This window comes from Nelumbo nucifera, chromosome 3 (assembly GCF_055504915.1).
Source record: "Nelumbo nucifera cultivar China Antique chromosome 3, China Antique-T2T, whole genome shotgun sequence".
Classification (NCBI taxonomy): Eukaryota; Viridiplantae; Streptophyta; class Magnoliopsida; order Proteales; family Nelumbonaceae; genus Nelumbo; species Nelumbo nucifera.
In genome coordinates, this window is record NC_142651.1 from 46,734,795 (window position 1) to 46,755,527 (window position 20,733).

Genomic DNA, 20,733 nt, shown 5'->3' on the forward strand with positions numbered 1-20,733 from the left:
TGGAGATGGTGTCACAACACTGGGGCAATGATTCTATGTTTAAGCATGCCTTCTCAAAGTATCTACATGGTTATTAGCTCTGGATATCAATCTAACATTTAATCATCTAAAATCAAAGGGTTTTCAGTTGCCAAGTGTTAGTTTTATGTGCAAAGAGCAAGAGGAAGATGTTAAACAATTCTTCATTTTTTATCAATAACAGGATTCCATTAGATATAAAACAATACAAGAAATGGAGAGATAAACTATCTTAACTCTCCACAGAAGAATTTTGCTATTACAATTGAACCCAAAATAAATGATTCCTTCCTACCCCTTGTTTTAATACATCAGCAAACCCATTTATAGTTCTTTTAACCCAACTGAATTTCACATCCATATTTTGTGTCAACCACTTGAATCTCTTCTTTTCATTATTAAAGACCCAAGATCCTTTTTCTTCCTTTTGCAGTCACTCCACTACCAACTTTGAATCACTTTCTATAACTAGCTTTCTTAGATTCATGCCTTTTTCCTTTTGCAGTCCCTCCATGACAACTATAACCTCAGCACTTAAAGAGTCCCCTACTCCTATTGGGTCTGAAAATAGGCCAATGATTCTACCTTCACTATCTCTAAACACCCCTCCAATTCCAGAGGGACCTAGATTACCCGCACTGCTTCCATCAAAGTTCATATGGGTTTTATTTTTTTCAATGTTTAGTATTCAAAAATCCGTTCTTTTGTTACCAGGAAATATCTTCTCTACTTACCCTAACATTATGGAAACTAAAATGCTGAAATCCTTTGGAGCATCATTCTGTTTGCAGTCTATTGGGGCATTTGGAGATAAAAGAAATGCATATTTTTTCAGGATAAGGTTCAGACTGAGGAAAAGTAAGTGCTGAAATTTGCTGTTTGGTTGTGGTAGAATTGAATGATGCTAATAGAGAAGCATTTGGGTCTAATTTATGATCTACCTTGGGCTAAAGTAGTGAGGCTCAATGTGTGTATTTTTTTTTTTGGTGGATTGTCTTCACTCTGTTGATTGTAATTCTTCCTTTTTCATCTAATGAAGGTTATCTTTTTACGACCTAAACGAAAAACAAGGATAAATACATGCTTACTTGACTTTAATTTAGTCCAGAAAAGTGGATAAAATAGCACAATAAAAGAGATATCTTATGACAGTAGAAACTTAAGTGCTGCAAAGTCACTACAAAAGATGATAAAACAGACAACAGACACAACCACATAAAATGGCAAGGTTTTGGGAGGTTAGCAAGTACATGAATCATTTCCCAAGAGAAATAAGTCTCATGGGGCTGCCCAAATGTTTTAAGTTCATCTGTAATGTTTGATGGCAGTAACCATGATCATTTTTGTGCTTTCCTTATGTATTATATAGTACATATTTATGACAGAGGGATGACAATCTACAGAATGATGATTGATAAATGGATTAGATGATTTGCCACCATGCCTCTAAGAAGTAGATAGTTTTGATATCAGCATTATTGATAATAAAATTCCAGATTTAACTGAATGAATTAGAATGTATTTTATAGGAGTCTGATCCATCTTACCCTGAAGGATAGGGTTATGGGAATTTGGCTAAGATAGGTACCCCACCTGGGTATAGATTTATGCAAAAATTGTACATTGAAATGCAAGATATAATTTTCCAGTAAGCAGCAAATTATCTTTAACAATTTAGCTGTATTTCATTATTATACTCATAATGGGAACATGCAACAATGAACAAACTGCACCTGGAACATAACAAATCAAATAATCTACTCAAGTCTACAGGGAATAAGGACCAAAGTGGAGCATTTAATACATTCGAGTTTCAACTTCAAGATGAAAGTTTGGTAGTGGCTTGGCTACTTGATGAGGAAAGCAGGATGTGGAAATACAACAATGAGAAGAAAAAAATTCAAATGGATCACAAAGGACATAGAACTGCGAATACTTTGGGTAAAAAGAACTGCTAATTCGATGGCTGATGCATTAGCCAAACAAGGGGTTGGGAGAATTCAACTATTTCGGGCACAGATGTAACTTTTGATTAAAATTTAAAGGGGAGAGATAAGAGGGTTTGTCTCTCACTGACTTTCTTTTGTACTATTACATCTAATTTGAATGTATTTAACAGTTATTGATAAAAAAAAAAAACTTCAAGATGAAAGTGCCTTTTAAAAATACAAGAATAAATGATTTATGTTGCTTATCTGTCAAAATAAATGGTCATTATATACAATTTACCAAAGCCTCATCGAGCGAGCACGATATAAGTATGGTGGATCCAACAGAACCCGTTCCCATGTATCCCTAGACAATAGCAGACATGGTACTTTGCACTCAACTTGTTGTGTAAGTAAAATCTGATTTTACCTATGTAAAATCCAACTGAGTAAAATAATGGTTCAGAATTGGTTCAAATTTTATTCACTTTTTATGTCTTTGTGGGCCCCACCTGTTCTAAACCAAATGAAAGTTTTCTTCCCTTTTAGATTGTCAGCTTCAGAATTTTATTGGTATAAACATATGAAAGTTTTCTTCTCAAAGTGAATACAATATTTTCTCAGTTTGTAAGTAAAATTTTACTTCCTAAACTGAGTAAATTGGCTGGTAAAATGAGTGGAATTTACCTACTGACCACGTAAAACAAACAATTAACCACATGTCAAAACACTGAAGAGGGCAAAATTTGACCAGTTTCAATTATTTTACTTCAAAACAAATGGAGCCTTGGTGTAAAATGAAGGATTCAGGTATCATAGCTTTTACTCACAAATAGCATTGTAATGCTAGATGGATACTACTTTTGAGATGAGGGAGTCAAATTTGTGTCAATTAATGTTTCCCATGCATTACAGTTGAAAATATGTATTCATGATATTTTTCCTTTTTTCCCCCTTTTCTGTTTAGAAAAACGAAAAGATAGGAGATGTAGAAGACAACTGGTTTTGTCAAACACAAAGAATAACTTAGCTGACTCTTGCTGTGCTCAGATAAGTTGCATAGTGTTTGACAGTTTAGAAGCTGCCAGTGTTACAACCCAAAACTAAGATTCTTTAACATTAACAGCATCGGGTCTAAGTTCAAGACTGAATAGATGAGGATAACTATAATTGATTTCAACTGACCTTTGCATTCATTTGACCACAATTAGGGCATGAGTGACGGCGATCTGCAAAGAGCTTGGCTTGTACCTGACCTAACAACCGACGTTCATTCATCTGTTCCACCCAGATTTGGATCATTTCACGTGGGAAAAGTTCACAAGTTCCATCTCTTCATTAGAAAAATACTATTAGTTTGGTAACTTTTAAGTAAGAACACATGCACAAATAAATTGATCATAATAAATTAATTTTAAACTTGAGAATTAAGCTGCAACCTGAAGTGATCATATCCATCAATTGCCTTGTTACAACGGTAACAAAAGAACTGTCCACAGTTCTGGCATACCATCTTGTTGCAACCTTCAGTTCGAGAGATTGCCATCTTGCAAGATGGACATTGCTTTGCATCATGAAGTATTTCCTTCACACTAAGAATCTCATTAATCATTTCACGTTCCCTGCGCCTTTGTTCATCCTTGATCTGAGATGAATTCTGTCGCTCCTGCAAGCATTACTGTAAAGTCTCAAAAAACTAATTTATCAAATGACAAGGATGGTTCATCTTGTGCACAACACTCTCTCTAGATGGCAATAAGAGCAGCTTTTCAGGCCAAACAGCTATACCAGAGAGACAGAGGAATTTGATGATCCTAAGTGACAACCAGAAGACTTTTCTTGGGGGATCAACATAAATATAAATGAAACTTATACTGAAAAATTAAGGCTTCCTTTCTGCCTGTGGCAGGGCTATTATGTTGAAACTTCTCTAACAGTTGAAGGAAGGAACATCTATGAGCATGCATGGCAGTTTTAAACCAGAAAAAAAAAAGAAAAGAAAAAGAAAAACTGTAAAAGATACCTCATAATATCCCAGCTTTTCCAGGGTGTTGGGCAGGGTAGAGTGGATATGGACCTAAGCTTTGGCAATGTGGTGAATCTATATTATTTGTCAAAAGCATCATAGACATTGGTTTTATTGGACGTTCCAATGAAGTGAATTCTTGAAATTTCAAAGTCTAATTGAAATGGGGGGGGGGGGGGGGGGAAATGACCAATAGAGTAGTTTAGTTTTGCTTTTCAATATGGCACTGAGTTCTATGAATAAAGATGTTTTCTTGACCTTAAATTTTTTAACATCTGTGGTAAAAATTTCATCCACCAGGCCAATCCACGAGTTATGTGCAAATATACATAATAATATGATATTAGTCGAAGAGATGGAATTACAACATGAACAAAATGGCATAGCCCTCTAATGTGAACGTGTATGAAGTTTATGTGATTATGATCCAAAAAAGTTCCACATTGGGGATTCATTAGGCCAAAAACTTAGCTTGATATGACTCTATCTTGTGCATGTTTAGGTGATAGAAGAGTTCTAGCAACTTATGAATCTGCTATAACCATTCCAATCAAATTGTTAAACATGCTGCCTTCTGTAGGTATGCCTTAGATGGGGTCCACCAACATTTTGAGTTATGAGGTCCAAATAGCCAGAGCATGACTATGTGTCCTGCCCAAGCCACTTTAAGTGCCATCCTGAACACAATATACATATATAATGGAGCTCGGGTCTCCTGCCTACAAACTCTTCCCACATCTCCATCCACAGGACACTACAGGTGCGCATTGGGAATATCTCCCTTGTCATTCATGGGGAGATGTTCCCAATACATGGTGGTAGTGTTTTGTGAGTAGGGATGTGATAAAAGTTTGTGGGTAGGAGATCTGGAATGTATATAATGATATAAAAATGTGTAATAGCATAGCACAGATGCAAACGTATATTTAAATATGTACTTATGCATGTATAAGAAGTAATCTGTTGCAAGCTGAACAGGTAGAAAGGGTAGGGGTAGACCAAAAAGGATATAGGTCAGAGTAGTAAGAAATGATTTAAGCATAAATAATTTAACAATGGATATTAAGCATAATAGAAGGTGACTCTAAATTAGTAAATTCTTGGATGGATGACAGCAGCCTGGGTGTGTGGAAGTTCAGACATCTAACCAGAGAGATCAAAAGTTTAGCAAAGGACCTTGAGGCAAGCTTCAACTGGGTTAAGATAAACAGCAAATGGATTTGCAGATACTTTGCAAAACAAGGGGTGCACAGGGATCAATTTTTTTGGGCAGATTTGGGTTAATTTGTTTCCTTGGATAAGTGGTCTTGTTTCTTATCTGTTCTTAAATCTGTGATGTAACTTATTTCTTCATACCTAATGAAATTACTCCGTTCACTGATAAAATAAATAAATAAATAGAATACATGAATATATAGGATTCATGTAGCCAACCCCATATAGGATTCATGTATACAAGAGGTCACTGTGAATGACTGGGGAACTCTATAACATGCATGTAGGGGTGTAAACGGATTGAATTCGAATTGGATCAGGTAATATCCGAATTCGAATCTGATTAAAAAATTCGAAATCCGAATCCGATTTGATATCCGACAGATATTGAAAATTAACATTTGAATTCGAATCCGATTAAATATTCGAATATTTGATTCGATTCAAATTCAACTAACTAATTATTTTAGGTAATTAATAAATATATAAAATAAAAATTTTATTTATATAAAGTATATAAATATATCAATTATTTATATAATTTAATTATTATATATATTATATAAAACATTTAAAAGTTTTATATATTATATATAAGAATTAAATAATCGGTCAAATTTGGATATTTATCGAATTGAATCAGGTCATATCCGAATTTGAATCCGATTAGCTATTCGTATGAATAGGACATCCGAATTTGACCAGTTAGATATTTGAATTATCCGAATTCGATTTGATTATGTCGAATCTCGAATTCGAAATCGGATTTTTGAATACCTTTGACACCCCTACATGATTGTACGCTTAATTAACTTTTCTTTGGTTGGTTTGAAAAGGGTGTGGGGGGATGCCCCATGCCCCCTTGGGTCTGCCCATGCTAAGAGAAACTTTTGATAATGAGATATTATCCTGAACAGATGTCATTGAGAAAATGATTGGTATGATGGATAAAATGATTTCCTTGCCACTCCAGCTTTGTCCAACCAAGAAGATCAATAATTGATTGCATTATCTTGGGACCCCCTTTTCTCTTTCTTTTTTGGTACCATCACCATGAGTAGAAAACACGGTTTACTTCTTTCCCATGTTCGAATGGCATTTACTTCTTCAAAATTCAAAGAAACATAGACTGATGAACAATGGGTAAAACCTAATTCATACAAATTGGAGAAATTCTTTTAAAAAGGATAAGTTTGAATGATAATAGAAAAAGATATTGTATACACGAGAGGATATAGATAGTTGTAAATACCCCAACCTCCAGCTGATCAACCAACCAAACAAATGAACAAATAAATAGCCAAAACAAAAAACTATCACTACAAAAACACCATGACAAAAAAAAAATGCTAAGCTTCTGGTGATAAAACTTAACTCTCTTGTCATCCATTAATCTGAACAGTCAAGGAGGATAAGTTTCCCTCATTAGAGTCATATTTCCATGCATAGAGATTTGTTAAAAACAGGTGACGAAGAATAATACAACATGAAGTACTATGAGATATTTTCATTCTATAATCATGACCACCAACAGTAACAAAAGAGAAAAAAAACCTGGGCCTTGAAAAAGCACTGAATCATGAACATGGGTTCCAACATCATGGAACCTAAAACAACAACCATGCTACTGGCTTTCCAACAATAGTTTCAATGTCAATTGAACCACAACAACCCCATCCAGATGGTGAGAGTGGCACCTTGTATCCAACCCCAAGTATATGATTCAACATGAATGTCACAAGATAGACTACAAAAACAACAGAAATAGAAGGCAGGGATAAAAGAAAAGGATAGCAGGAAGAAATAACATGTCTGTACAGTGTTGGAATCAGACAAACAATTTAGCACAGTGGTTTTCTATATTTAGCTAGGAAGAGGGTCAAAATAGGCCATCTTTCAATGATACAACAATATGTCTTAAGTTGTTACCTGCAAAATTCGAAACTTCATTTCTGGTGTCATACATGCTATTCCTACATGACGCCGCTCTCTGCAAAGACTACAGAAGCTAAAAAAGCACTTGGGGCACTGAGCATGCTGGTCATCATCTTCTAAGCAGGCTGTTTCACATCTTGGGCAATAGGTTATATCAGACATCGAGTCAAGTGTTTTCTGTAACAGTAAGGACTCCCAACGGTCAAACTCTTCATCCCCAAGCAGCAGTTTCAACAGTCCAGGTGGGACTGGACCTCCACATTTTGCATCAAGGCAGAGCAACTTGTTTATGGTGCCTTCCTTTACATGCATGTTCAAATAAGTCTTCATGCATTTCCGGCAGAAGAAATGCTGGCATGGTAATTTGACAAACTCTGTGCCTGAAAAGAGAACGATTACTTCAATACCACATCCAGTGATATGGGTAGAACAATTTTTTTGCCTTGCGCTCATACAGATACTAACTCTAGTGATAAGATCTATATATTAACAACTAGAAACAATCTAAGTAAAAGCAATCTATGGAAAAAATGAGATGTAAATCAGTCCTCAAAAATTAGGTGTAAATTTGAAAATTGGAGAGAAAAATGAAGAAAAGTAAGAGCAGCAGTACAAGAGAAGAAGATGGCGGAAAGAGGAGTACAAGAAAAGTAAGAGCAGCAGTACATTAAGAATTAATGTTAAGGTAATTACAAGTATGTCCTTAAATGGGCGGCCAGCTAGGTAGTAACATAAAGAGATCAAACAAAAAGAAATAACAGGTCCATTAAGAGAGGCCCATTAGCTAACAAGAAAAAGAAAATATATTACAAGAGAAGATACTAGGACCCATTCGGCCCAGTCTCTTTACAAAATGTTCAAGCGAGATAAACAATGCAGCATTTCCATGAAAAGTTTTCCTTGGTTATACTAATTTACATCTTACATGTTGAAAATTAATAGCCACCCTTCATTTTTTTTAAAGTTAAAAAAAATAAAGAAAAAATCTATTAAGTTCCTTGGTTTTTTTTAATTTTTTGATCAATAACAGAAACTCATATTATTAAATAAAAGACAGGATTACATACAGCACTCCGGGAAGAGGTAAAATGACTTAACTCTTCCCAAGAGACCAAGAAAGAAATTAAAAAATAGCCCAAAACATTTGCTCCCTTCCCACCCCCTGCTTTGCCAATGTATCTGCAAATTGGTTCATTTTTAATGATTAACACTTCTACTTTTATTAATGAAATTAAAAGGTACTACATTAAAAATCATACATCAGTTGTATCCCTGGTGGATATGGTTACCCATATTTAACCATCCATTTGGAACCTTCATATAAATTGTTACAGAGCACCCCTCCCCCTTTGGGTTTATTCCCTATATGCTTAGAAGCAGGTGAATGAGCTGTGGAGTCTTATACCACACTAAACACAGAGTAGAAATTTCCTAGTAGGAGCTCATTAAGGGCTGAACTGTACCAGAATGGCCATGGTAGTTAGAATATAATAGCAAATAATAAAGAAGAAAGACCCACATAGTCTAGGATGAACAAAATCTTGCATAAAATAGAAATATTGTCAAATATAGCATAAGAAGGTGAAAAAAAACCCCTTTATACAAACTTTTAGCTTGCCTCTACAAAGCTCTCAACCTGACAGAAAGAAGCAAATAAAAATAATAGCAGTAGAAGAAAAAAATCCCACACAACACATTCAGACATTGAACTCCCTTACAATACCAAGCCCCAATTGACAGAAATACATAATTTGATAGATATTATGCAGAACAAAAGGGATGGCAATGGATACCTTTACTAGTGGATTTTTTGGGTTGTCTTTGCCCATGAACACGAGCATCATGCCAAAGCACACAAGTCCTGTTCTTGTGTTATAGTTCTATTTATTTTTCTCTTAAGGCTCCTAGTCTTGTGTTATTGTTCTATTTATTTTTCTTTAGGGTTGTGCTCTCTTTGCCTTAACAAAAACAAAAGAGATTTCTACATGAAGGAACATATTTTCAAGGGTATGTTTTACACCAAATTAAGGTCAGGTAAAAGGAGAAAACTCAAAATAAGACATCTGGGTCTGGGTCTTAGATCCTTCTATCATCTCTATTTGGAACAATGTTGGACATTTGGAACCTTGCTAGAAGATCCATATGCATGTCATCCTACCAACTGTTAACATGATTCAAAAATCAAGGATCCCAGACCATTTCATTAGCCACAACCTCATGGAAATCCTGCACTAGAACTCCCCAATCAACAGCCATTTCATACAATGTTCAGAAGTCATCATGAAGAAGCCTACCCTCAGATTATCAATACTCCCAAAACAATAGGAAATCATCAAACAAATGTAAAATGCTAATGAACACAGAACCCATCTCTAACACACAGAAATTGCAAGAAACAAGAGAGGGCTGATGATCCTTGTATTATGGGACCTTTCGATATTGTTATATTCTAGAAAGCACTTGTAATCTGTTACTAAATTATTAAATTTATAAAAATCCTCTTTTTCTAATAAAAAAATATGGACTTAAATGTTCACAACTAGTGGATGAACCTGGGGAGTTTATCCTAAGAAGGTTGTCATTCTCACACTTACCAAGTAGTGGAGCAGTGGGTCTCAGCTACTTGGATTTGTGACTTAAGGTGTGAAAATGTGTGTTTGCAAGAAACATTGAACTAGACCAAACCCAGTGTGTTCCTGGACTTTGTGATAAGTGGAACAACTGGGTGTTGCATTTAATCCCTAGACTTGATATTAGTATTAGGCTGAGTACCAAGTGTTTATCTTTGATATGCCAACCAATGAGATCCTTTTTAGGTCAAATACCAGGGTATGTTGGGGTATTCAAGAATGGCATGTCAACTAATGATCAATGTGATTTGCTACTAAGACATAGAGAATGCTCTGTACAGCTTCCCATGAGGATCCGTTAGAGGTGGAGGTTGGACACCATGTCATAAAGACCGAGAGGGAAAAGTCCTTCCTCACATGTAGTGTTGAGTGTTACTAGTAGAGAAATTAATTGCAAGTGATTTGTTGGGCTAATTTAACCTGATAATTACAGGGGCTGAACCAATTAGACATGCAGACTTAGGCCTTTAGGATGGTAAGGTCCCAAGTGTATATAAGTGTTTAGACATTTATTGGGCTGATTCACTAAAGCCCATAATAGAAATGGGTGAATTGGCCACATGGACTAATTGATTTAAGTAGCGGGCTCCACTAGCTTAAGTGTTAAGTAAGTAGAGTTAAGAGTTGGTTCACTCATTAGTAGTAGGTCCCACACCATACAAACCGGTGTTTCCCATTATTAAATGGATTTTCAAGATTTAATGGATACTATAAGTTGGTTAGAAGTCTTTCTAAAGAGACCTAGTTAAACTACCAACAAGAAAGTCAAAGTTCGTTACAAAATTTGACTAGGATACTTAACTAGAAAGGCCTAGTATTTGGGCTGAATTAGAAGAGCAAGATTCTCTCCAAGATTATCCTAATTATTTTAGGAAACTGATTTGGATTAGGAGAGGACTCTTTTAGCCCTTCCCTTGTCTTAAAAGGATCAATGTGGGGAGATCGAACCATGCATTCTTTCTCCCGACATAGCTGAACCCAACCATCTATTGTGAGAGACATATCTAGGGTTTTGAACCCCATTCGACCAGATCTTGTGAACATTCATTAGAGAGTGATTCCAGAACCATTTTGAGTGAGAAAGACCACCCAAATCGTGGTAAGCATCTCATCTTTCTTGCCGGAATTCTTGGAGATCAATTGAAGCTACAAATATCAAAGTTGCACCATCTTCAACTCATTGTAGTCTTTCTTGGGAGCATCAAAGCTTGGGTGTGGACTACCACTTCGATCTTTGCACTTGTGGACATCAAAGATTGGGTATTTCTTTCATCTAAAGATTTGATCTTGCAATGGTCCAATAGATCCAAGCGATTCAAGAGAGAAAACTGTTCTCTCATGTTATGCAATTCCAGAATTAGGGTTGATTAGAAGTTTTGAATTTTACCTTCTCTAATTACTGGGATTTTGCATACTATAAAAACTAGATGATCATCTCATAGGATATAATCTCTTTTCCACATATACTTGGGCTGGCTAGGATATGGACTTATGGGTCCACATATCCTCCAAAACTTTTTAATGTGTCCTAAGCAGCGCATGTATCAAAATGCTAGTTAACTAATTGATATTTCTGAGTCTAAGCACAAGGCTTGGATAAGTCTTTAACTTTAGAACAGTCTATAAGATTCAACATCCTCTACATGTTGATTATCCCTAACATAGCTTGACCATGCAAATGGATCTTTGCTAGTGTCTATTACCATAATCTTAATTTTTACCTTCATGATTGACTTAAATGTTGAAAATGCACTAGACATGAAATAACTGTTTCTAGTATTTCTATCTGCAAGACAGTTCTTACTCTTGTTGTAGTTACCTCTAATCAGATTGCAAGCAAGCTTTAAGTGCATTAATTACCAGGAAATCTGTTTCTTACATGAATGGATATTCACAAAGAACGAGTTTCAGGTATTTCTTTCTTTACATAGGACCTTTGACCTTTGTGGCAGGCACAAAACCCTAGAAATCCCGAGGAGAGAAGTGTATTTCCTGTAGATTAGACTTCAGAGTGACAGTTTCTATAATGATGGTTTCACAGATATTTGGGGAGAGAGAGAGAGAGAGAGAGAAAGAGAGAAGGGCTAATGGTGTTGCTGCTGCCAAAGGGAGGAATTTACCCCCAAACATGATAAGAGTTGCAGACAACTAAACTTCACGTCTTATTCATTGATTCACTGACTTCAAAACAAAAAGAACATAACTATTTATAGAAATCCCAAGGCCCTAATCCTAGCTTGCTATTCAAGCAACCTAATAAGACAAGAAAATAACAAATAAATTAGAAAAGCACAAATATATCCCTAAGAATCTTCTGGAATATTCTTCTGATTTGGGCTTATAATATTGATCTCAACTCAACTATGGGTCTCTAAAGAGCCCATTGGCCTTAAGTGATGGGACTGGCCCAAAAAGAGATGGTAAGGCTTGCCTAGTAAAACTAAGCTTTGGATTCTCCGGACTGTGCCTGCATCAACCATCATCATCATCATCATCCAAACCTTATCCCAACTATATAGGGTTGGCAACATGAATCCTGTTTTTCCATTCTATTCTGTTTAATGCCATATGCACTGTTAAATTATGGGCACTTAAATCATTTCTAATTACCTTAACCCATCTCCTTTTTGGTCTACCCCTGGCCTTTCTAGCCCCTTGCCTGCATCAACCTTTCTCCCTAAACAAACTTGTGTATTTTTTTTTGCCAACAAACTTGTGTATTTAAGTTCATAATTTCTGACTCTCGTCCCCCTCTCTGGTAAATATGAATAGAAAAATAACCTTTGCATACCAATACCAGTAAGTGCCATTTCTGACACTCAAAAACATAAAAATAACAGTGTAAAAGACACCATTAAGTATGGGTAACAAGCAACAATTTTGATGCATGTTTTGTATATCCCCATGTACAGAGCCTTGGTTAACATGGCTTCTCAAGAAAAGGGAAAAAAAGGCATGGGTAATAAGCAACTCCAACAATGTGCTGCACTCAATCAGATACAGGAAGAGTTAGAGTAACTCCAACTTGGTAGACAACTTATGCTTACAGAAACTTCTACAAATTCTTTGACATGGACCCTGGCATTGTTTTGAGGGAATTCTCCAGAATTAAAATGATGACACTAGAGGATGTGAATCCATGTAGCAGAAAATAACTTGACAACATTTGAGAAGATGCAAGTCTAGACAAAATGGGACAACCAAACAGGATTTGATCAAACCATCCCAAAGTGTAGGGATAAGATTCCAGTGAAGACACTCATGAAATACAAGCATTTATTGTGATGAGTTGTATATTAAAAAAGTGATTCCATTAAAGTAAAAGAAGTTTAAGAGGGGATTTGAGGAACAGTAGTATCTGTTGAGGCCATATCAAACCGTATAGACCCATGACTAGTTTATTTTTTATTATTAGTAAAATTCCTTTCTTAAGGAACTGAAAAATCCCAGAATACATCCAACAGGCCCCAAAGGAATAAGAGGTCAAGTACAAAGTTGAATCTAAACAAAAAGAAAGACTAACAAGTTACAAATTACAGCCCGGCCATGGACAAGACCATTCTAGATGATCCTTTGACACTCCCACCCTAGCCAATGTGTCAGCCATCAAATTGGCACTTCTAGGTATCCAGTTGAATGAGGTGCTCAAGGGATCCCCCTAGGGAGAGTGCTTGTCTTGCTAAAGGCCTCATCCTCCATGGAATTTCTTCTCTATTCTTCAGTCAAGAGATAGCTGTTTGGTAATCTCCTTCAACGTCCACTACTCTCACCCCTTTACTCTTAGCAATTTTAACCTTTAAATGGCTGGAAACAGTTCATCCCCGAGAGAGATTCCATGTCCAATTGGACCCAAGAAACTAAGAAGAATATTAACAGTTTCATCTCTCACTACACCCCTGACTCCTGATTCCCCTGGATTTCCCAAACAACAGCCATCAAAGTTAAATTTAATCCTTCCAGCTGTTGGTGGGGACCACTCAACTAGCCTTGGTAGTCTTGTGCTTTGAAAGCCACCAACTACCTGCCATTCTCTTAATAAGCCATTCACAGAACACCTCTGAACATCACAAACTGATGTACAGTGAGCTACCCTTATCATTAGAAGCTCGCACACCTCCTCAGTTGTCATGTAATTTTCTTCAAAAGTTCTTGCATTCCTCTCCCCAGTTCCCAAAGTACAGATCCTCTTACACACTGCCATAAAATCTTTTGCCTTCTAGTGTCGATGATTATCATGTTTGGGCCTACATCAACATCTTTCTGATAATGATATAGAGGTGTATCAATAAACAGATCGAAAAATTAATTAAAAAGAAAAAAGATTACAATCAGGTAAAGAGAATTCACCACAAACATTACATAAAGAGAAATCCAAACACCAATGCAAAATTTTCATTTAAAAGAGATTTCATTAATGGTTTTCTGACTATACTTTACTCCACTGCTTTGAAATGTGAAGGAATGACATCCAATGGAATTTCAAAGCCATGCTTGTACATCATGCCTAGTATATGTGCTACTTTATTTTTGTGCCCACTTTGCATGTAAGCCTTGTAAGTTATTAAGAATATTTTCTTCGAAGGGTCAAGGTTAAACCTGCTCATCTCTTCTAAGACATTTTCCATTTATTCTAAGTGATGCAGTGAAGAATACATGGTCATCTTAGAATGGTACACGGACGGAAATTAGAATAATGAAGATGAATTTATAGAAAGTTGATTCTACTGAAGTTTCTATACTCTGGCATGAACTAAAAGGTGCATAATAATTTCCTTCTGAAAAATATGATAAATATGTGCAAGTATACTATAAGATGTAACTTTAACAGTATATATCTTACAGTGGAAAGTGGAAGGTACCTGCAAACTCACTAAAACAGATGCAGCATTCATGTAAATCTTGAAGAAAATTTACATGGCATTTTTCAGCATTATAACTCATAATTGAAGGAATAACAACATCTGGTGATATAATTCCTGAAATTGCACGCCTGTCTCCGGTATCTTGCATGTCATAGGCACCAAGGACTATTTCTTTATCAAACCCTAAATAAGAAAGAGAAGAGCTGCACAGCCATTCCACCCATGGGTATATAACCTCCCGCTTTGGTTGTTCCATCCATATTGAATCTAGCATGCTACAAAGACTGGCTATCTTTGCAGAATCCAACCACTGTATTGAGATGGTAAAATAAGGAGAGGTATGGCTCGGGTATGATTTGGGTAATAAACATGCCAAAATAATTGGTGGGAGATGTTGGACTTTGAATGTGTATGAAAACTCATCTGAAGCACTGCTTGCAGTAATGGGGTCACCACCTTTTCCTCCAAATTTCAACTTTTCATTGGAGGAATTAAGCTTTGCAAATACAGTGAGTTCATGAGGAGATTCAATATGTATATGGATCTGCAAAACAACAGACATGTGTCGGACTATTTTCTTCTTTATAGCTGTAGACAAGATAGAGAGTTAATCAATTATTGCAAAACCTGAAAAGAACGTAAGCCCTCCTTCCTGTTAAGGATGAAAACATTCTCCCCATATATGGCCTCCATTGCCAATAACTGCAAAGCACAACTTGGATATGAGAAAAAAGCAATAATAGTTCATATTGCCAAATCATGTTAGCTGTAGCTTACATATGTCCTGATAGAAGGTTCGGTGCCATTCTTTATAACCTTTCCTCAAGACTGCTTTATGGATCTCTACTTAGTGAGATTGGATCTCCCTCACCTAAAGATCATATATCCTCTCCTGTGATGAAGGTGTTTCATTAACTAGATAAAATACTTAGCTGTAGCTTATGTATGTCCTGATAGAAGGTTTGGTGACATTCTTTATAATCTTTTCTCAAGACAGCTTTATGGATCTCTACTTAGATTAGATCTCCCTCTCCTAAAGATAATATATCCTCTCCTAGGATGGTGTTTCATTAACTAGTGATGGAGGACGATTTGACCCAACCTATGAAACGGTGACACATGGACACTGACTCAGCACGAGCGACAGCTCAGCGTTATAGCCTGGTGCGACCAAGTGACGGGGCCTATGAAGCAGCTTGCTACATGGTAGCTCACAAAAGGAGAAGCTCGCCACAACGCGAGCCCCGGGTTCCCCGAGCTACCTTTGAAGAGATACTCCGAGGCAACTTTAGCTCGCGAGCTAAAGTTATTAGCTCGTCCGAGCTCCCAAGCAGACAAGTCATCCCAAGGACCAATTCTACTAAGGGTAATCCTGGAGTGTTCCAAGCTCGCTACAAAATAGTTCGCGAATGAGCTGCATGGGCGCTCCTCAGGAAGCTTCTGACTGACAGACCGCACTGATCATACTGCACCATATCCCTTACTAACGGCGTAGTCTCAGTCCTTTCGCCAGTCTGCATCTACGTCTCTCAGCAGGCAAAGGCGTGCCTTCCACTTCGGAGACGTGTCACTCACCCGGGCGAGACGTACGCCACAACGGCCACCTGCGCAGCCCTGGCAGGTAACGGCTGTGGCAGGAGCCCAGTGGCGGTTATGCCCGACCTGACGTGAATGCCCCTATAAAAGCCCTTAGGGCTGAAGAGAAACTTCTTCTTGAGACCTCTAATCTCTCGAGTATAGTGAGAACGCGCTATCTGCACTCTTAGCCTTCGTCTCCTTTTTGCTTCTCCTACAGAGTACTAACTTAAGCATCGGAGTATCCCCACCGGGTAAACTCCCCGGGGATTCTTCTTCTTCCTCATCTCAGGTACCTTCCGGGAGCCACGTGAGTGCCAGCTAGGGGTGACCGGATCGCACTACATCATTTGGCGCCGTCTGTGGGAAACGCTTCGAAAAGCCTTTCTCTAAACTTTCACATCTTTTTACTCTTCAAAAACTCAACACTCATGGCGTCCTCAAGCAATATCGGACGAAGCACGGAGATGAATAACTCCAGGGAACAGCCTCAGCTTCCTACTGTCTGCATCGGACAGTTCTCCGTCCCCCTCTCAGCGGACGGGATCCCTAGTTTGAACGTGCCTCTTGCAGGGGCACCCGTCGTTGCTCCACTCCCTACCACAGTCGGAACAACCTTCACTGAACCCTCGGTTGTGCCCCCAGCGGCCAACCCAAACCAGCTGGAAGATTTGGTACAGTGCATGCGGGCCATGCAAGCTCAAATGCAACAGTTTCAAAAGTTTCAGATCTATCAACAGCATGTGCTACACCAGGTCTCCTAGTACCAGTATCAGCAGCAATTTCCCCAGTTGCCACAACCTTAGCTTCAGCAATTGCAGCTCCCTCCTCGGCACCCAGCCTCACAGCGGGCTAAGTCCCATCGTCAAGAGGAGCACCTTTCTCGCCAAGGAAAGGCCCCCCAGAACCCTCCAAGGAGCCAGGCCTCCTCCCGCAGTAGACAGGAAAGACCGGCCACTCCGGCCTCGCCATGGGCGGTCAGGTCAGAAGGACCCCAGCTCGCCAAGTCCACATCGTCTCAGCCCTCCAAGCCCGATACCCCATTCTTAGAGAACCGGTTCGAGATTCTGGCTGCAGGCTCTAAGCAGGATCCCTCTGTCCACAGTCATCACCAGCGGCCCGAGCTGCTTCCTGCACACACCATCCCGGATAGCACAGAGGTGAGTAGTACAAACGCCGAGCCCACTAAGAAGTAGAGACGTCGCCGCCGAGCTCGCCGATCTGTCACCCGCGATTTGCCCAAGCTTGGGGGCAAAGAAGTAAGCTCGGCCGAAGTTAAAGCTCCCCTCCTCTCAGTTCCATCCCCCCTGTCTTCCGAACTCCTGGCAGTCCCAATGCCTAAAGACTTCAAGCTCCCCCCTCTTGACAAGTATGACGGGTCGTTTGACCCGAATGATCACGTAGATGCCTTCCAGTCACAGATGCACCTGGCGAGAGCCAGCGAGTCGTGCATGTGCGTGGCCTTCTCCACCACTTTTAGAGGAGTAGCCCGTACATGGTACTGAAACTTGGCACCTGGGTCGATAAGAAGTTGGGCGCAGTTCGCGAAAGCCTTCACGTCCCACTTCGTCACCAGCAAACGGTGCCCGCGGATTGAAGAAAGCCTCCTCGGCATAGTGCAGAGAGAGGGAGAGTCCATCCGGGGCTATATCAAGCGGTTCAACGATGCTTGTATGCAGATACCGTGCCTAGACCCCGTCGTGCGCCTTGCAGCAGCCAAGAAAGGCGTGACACACAAAGAGGAAGAGGGAAGGAGAGCCTCCCAGCCAAGGGGACAGCCGAAAGAAAAAAGATGCAGCTCGGGGGGCAAAGCCGGGTCATTCGTTTCGAGCTCCAGTAGCGGACCGAGCTGACTACACCCCACTGAACGCAAAGCGGGCCGAAATCCTGATGGCAATCAAAGACGCCCCCCATATGTGAAGTGGCCACCCCATTTGAAGGGGAATCCCAATGAAAGAACTAAGAATCTGTACTGCAGTTTTCATAGGGATCACGGTCATAGTACCGAAAATTGTAAAAACCTCCGCGACGAGATTGAGGAGCTCATCCATCGCGGGTATTTAAGAAATTTTGTACATAATAATAATAATAGTAATAATAATAATAAAGCAGGTCGGCAAGGGGAGCACGGTAAGGATGCTCCCGAGTCCAGCAGCAAGCCGACCGAACAGCCACAGAGGCGGCCTCCGGAAGAGAGGCCGGTCCGGGGGACCATCCACATGATAGTGGGAGGTTCGATCGTTGCGGGTTGCACTTCAGCAACAGCTCGGACGTCAGTTCGTGAGGCCGCCCGAGAAGAGCAGAATCCTCCAAAGAAGCCGAGGACAGAAGAAACAATTTTCTTCACAGAAGATGATGCGCGAGGGGTCCACTACCCCCATGACGACGCACTCGTAATAAAGCTGAGAATCAACGACTTCGAGGTCAGGCGCGTACTCATCGACTCAGGCAGCTCGGCCGACATCCTCTTCAAAGCTGCGTTCGACCAGCTTCAGTTGCAGAGAAGTGACCTGAAGCCTGCGAACACTCCTTTGGTGGGCTTCAGCGGGGAAGAAGTCCGGCCCCTTGGGAAAATAACAGTACCTGTGGAAGTTGGCACATGGCCTTGCATAGTCAGATTCAAACACGACTTCCTGGTGGTCACGACCCCCTCCCCCTACAATGCCATAATAGGTCGGCCGATCACCCATGTCCTACGGGCGGTGGTCTCCACTTACCATTTGGCTATGAAGTTCCCAACAGACTTCAATGTGGGGGTAGCACGGGGCGACCAGCTCGAGTCCCGCAAGTGTTATGTCGCCACCCTGAAGGGAAAGACCAAGGTGGCCGACAACCTCGAACTGGAGCGGCCAACGGAGAAAGGCGAAGAATGAGCCGCGCCCACGGAAGAAACAGTCACAGTCCCGACCTCAGCGGCAGACCCAACTCGGACGCTTCAGATCGGCGCTTCCATCCAGGAGCCTCTACGATCCGAACTGGTAAGCTTCTTACTTCAAAATTTAGATATTTTTGCATGGTCCGTGGCAGAGATGCCCGGTATAGACCCTGACCTTATAACTCACAAGTTGAATACTGATCCTGTAGTCAGGCCCGCTAGACAGAAGAAACACAACCTAGCCCTGGAGCGGTGGAAAGCGGTCGACGAGGAGGTCGAGAAGCTCCTCGCAGCTGACTTCATAAGAGAAGTCCACTACCCTAGCTAGGTAGCCAACCCCGTCCTAGTAAAGAAGGCCAACGGCAAGTGGCGCATGTGCGTCGACTACACTGGCCTAAACCGGGCCTGCCCAAAAGACTGCTTCCCACTCCCCAGAATTGACCGCTTGGTGGACGCGACCTCAGTGCACGAGTTGCTAAGTTTCTTGGATGCCTATTCGGGCTATAACCAAATCAAGATGGACCCGGCGGACGAAGAAAAGACCGCCTTCATCACGGAGTTCGGTCTGTACTGTTACAAGGTTATGCCCTTCGGGTTGAAAAACGCAGGGGCAACCTTTCAAAGACTCGTAAATAAGCTGTTTGCACCATTAATCGACAGAAAAGTAGAATGCAATGTAGATGACATGGTCGTCAAAACTCAATTTTCACATGAATTAATACAAGACTTGCATTCCGTTTTTGAAATCTTGCGTAAGTTTAATATGAGACTGAACCCAAACAAGTGTGTATTCGGTGTGACCTCGGGCAAGTTCCTAGGATACATCGTTAACCGGCACGGCATCGAGGCCAACCCGGATAAGATTAAGGCCATCTTAGACATGAGACCACCCCGGAAGTTGAAGGAGGTTCAGAGGTTGAATGGTCGCATAGCCGCCCTGAGCCGCTTCATGTCCAAATCGGCGGACCGATGTCTACCATTCTTTAAGGCAATTAAGAGCAAAGGGTTCGAGTGGACCCAAGACTGCCAGCTCGCGTTCGATGAGCTCAAGAAGTACCTTGCTAGTGTGTCGATCTTAACCCGGCCCGAGGAGGGTGATATTTTAGAACTGTACCTCTCGGCAAGCGACGAAGTGGTCAGTTCGGTACTAATAAAAGAAGTAGATCGGGTTCAACGACCCATCTATTATGTTAGTAAAGTATTGCAGGGAGAAGAGACGAGATACCCAGAGATAGAAAAGCTAGCATACGCATTGGTAGTTGCAGCTCGGAAGCTCCGCCCGTACTTCCAGGCTCACACTGTTATCGTTCTCACTGACAAGCCTCTGAGGCAAGTCCTACTTAAGCCCGAGGTCTCAGGTCGGTTGATGAAGTGGGCCGTTGAGCTCAGTGAGTACGACCTCCAGTACAAGCCGCGAACTGCCATTAAGGCCCAAGCCTTAGCAGATTTCATCGCCGAGTGCACATTCAGCTCCGAAGTCCCCAGGCCGGTTGAGCACGAGGCTCCCAGCTCGGGTGAGCCCGAAGCTCCCAGGCCAGTCGAGTCCGAGCCCCGTAAGGTAGCAGCCAATGTGGCATCTCTCCTAGTTCAGCCAAGCGCAAGCTGGGATGAGGAGCCCTGGATCCTTCACGTAGATGGCTCCTCGAACCAACAGGGCAGCGGAGCCGGA

At 40.4% G+C, this 20,733-nt stretch overlaps 1 protein-coding gene across 2 annotated transcripts in view; it reads right to left on the minus strand.

Moving 5' to 3' along the window:
* Positions 1-20,733, minus strand: part of NHL8 (NDR1/HIN1-like 8) — a 29,547-nt gene that overhangs the window by 1,442 nt on the left and 7,372 nt on the right. For both annotated transcript variants that reach the window (XR_016084133.1, XM_088901405.1), the window contains exons 2-6: positions 15,242-15,316; positions 14,612-15,158; positions 7,117-7,502; positions 3,386-3,612; positions 3,132-3,279 (exon numbers count right to left, since the gene is read on the minus strand). Coding sequence is in view for 1 of the 2 variants with exons in the window: in XM_088901405.1 (XP_088757531.1) it covers positions 3,132-3,279; positions 3,386-3,612; positions 7,117-7,502; positions 14,612-15,158; positions 15,242-15,316 (1,383 nt within the window). In the remaining variant the exon portion in view is untranslated. The remainder of the gene's footprint in view (positions 1-3,131; positions 3,280-3,385; positions 3,613-7,116; positions 7,503-14,611; positions 15,159-15,241; positions 15,317-20,733) is intronic.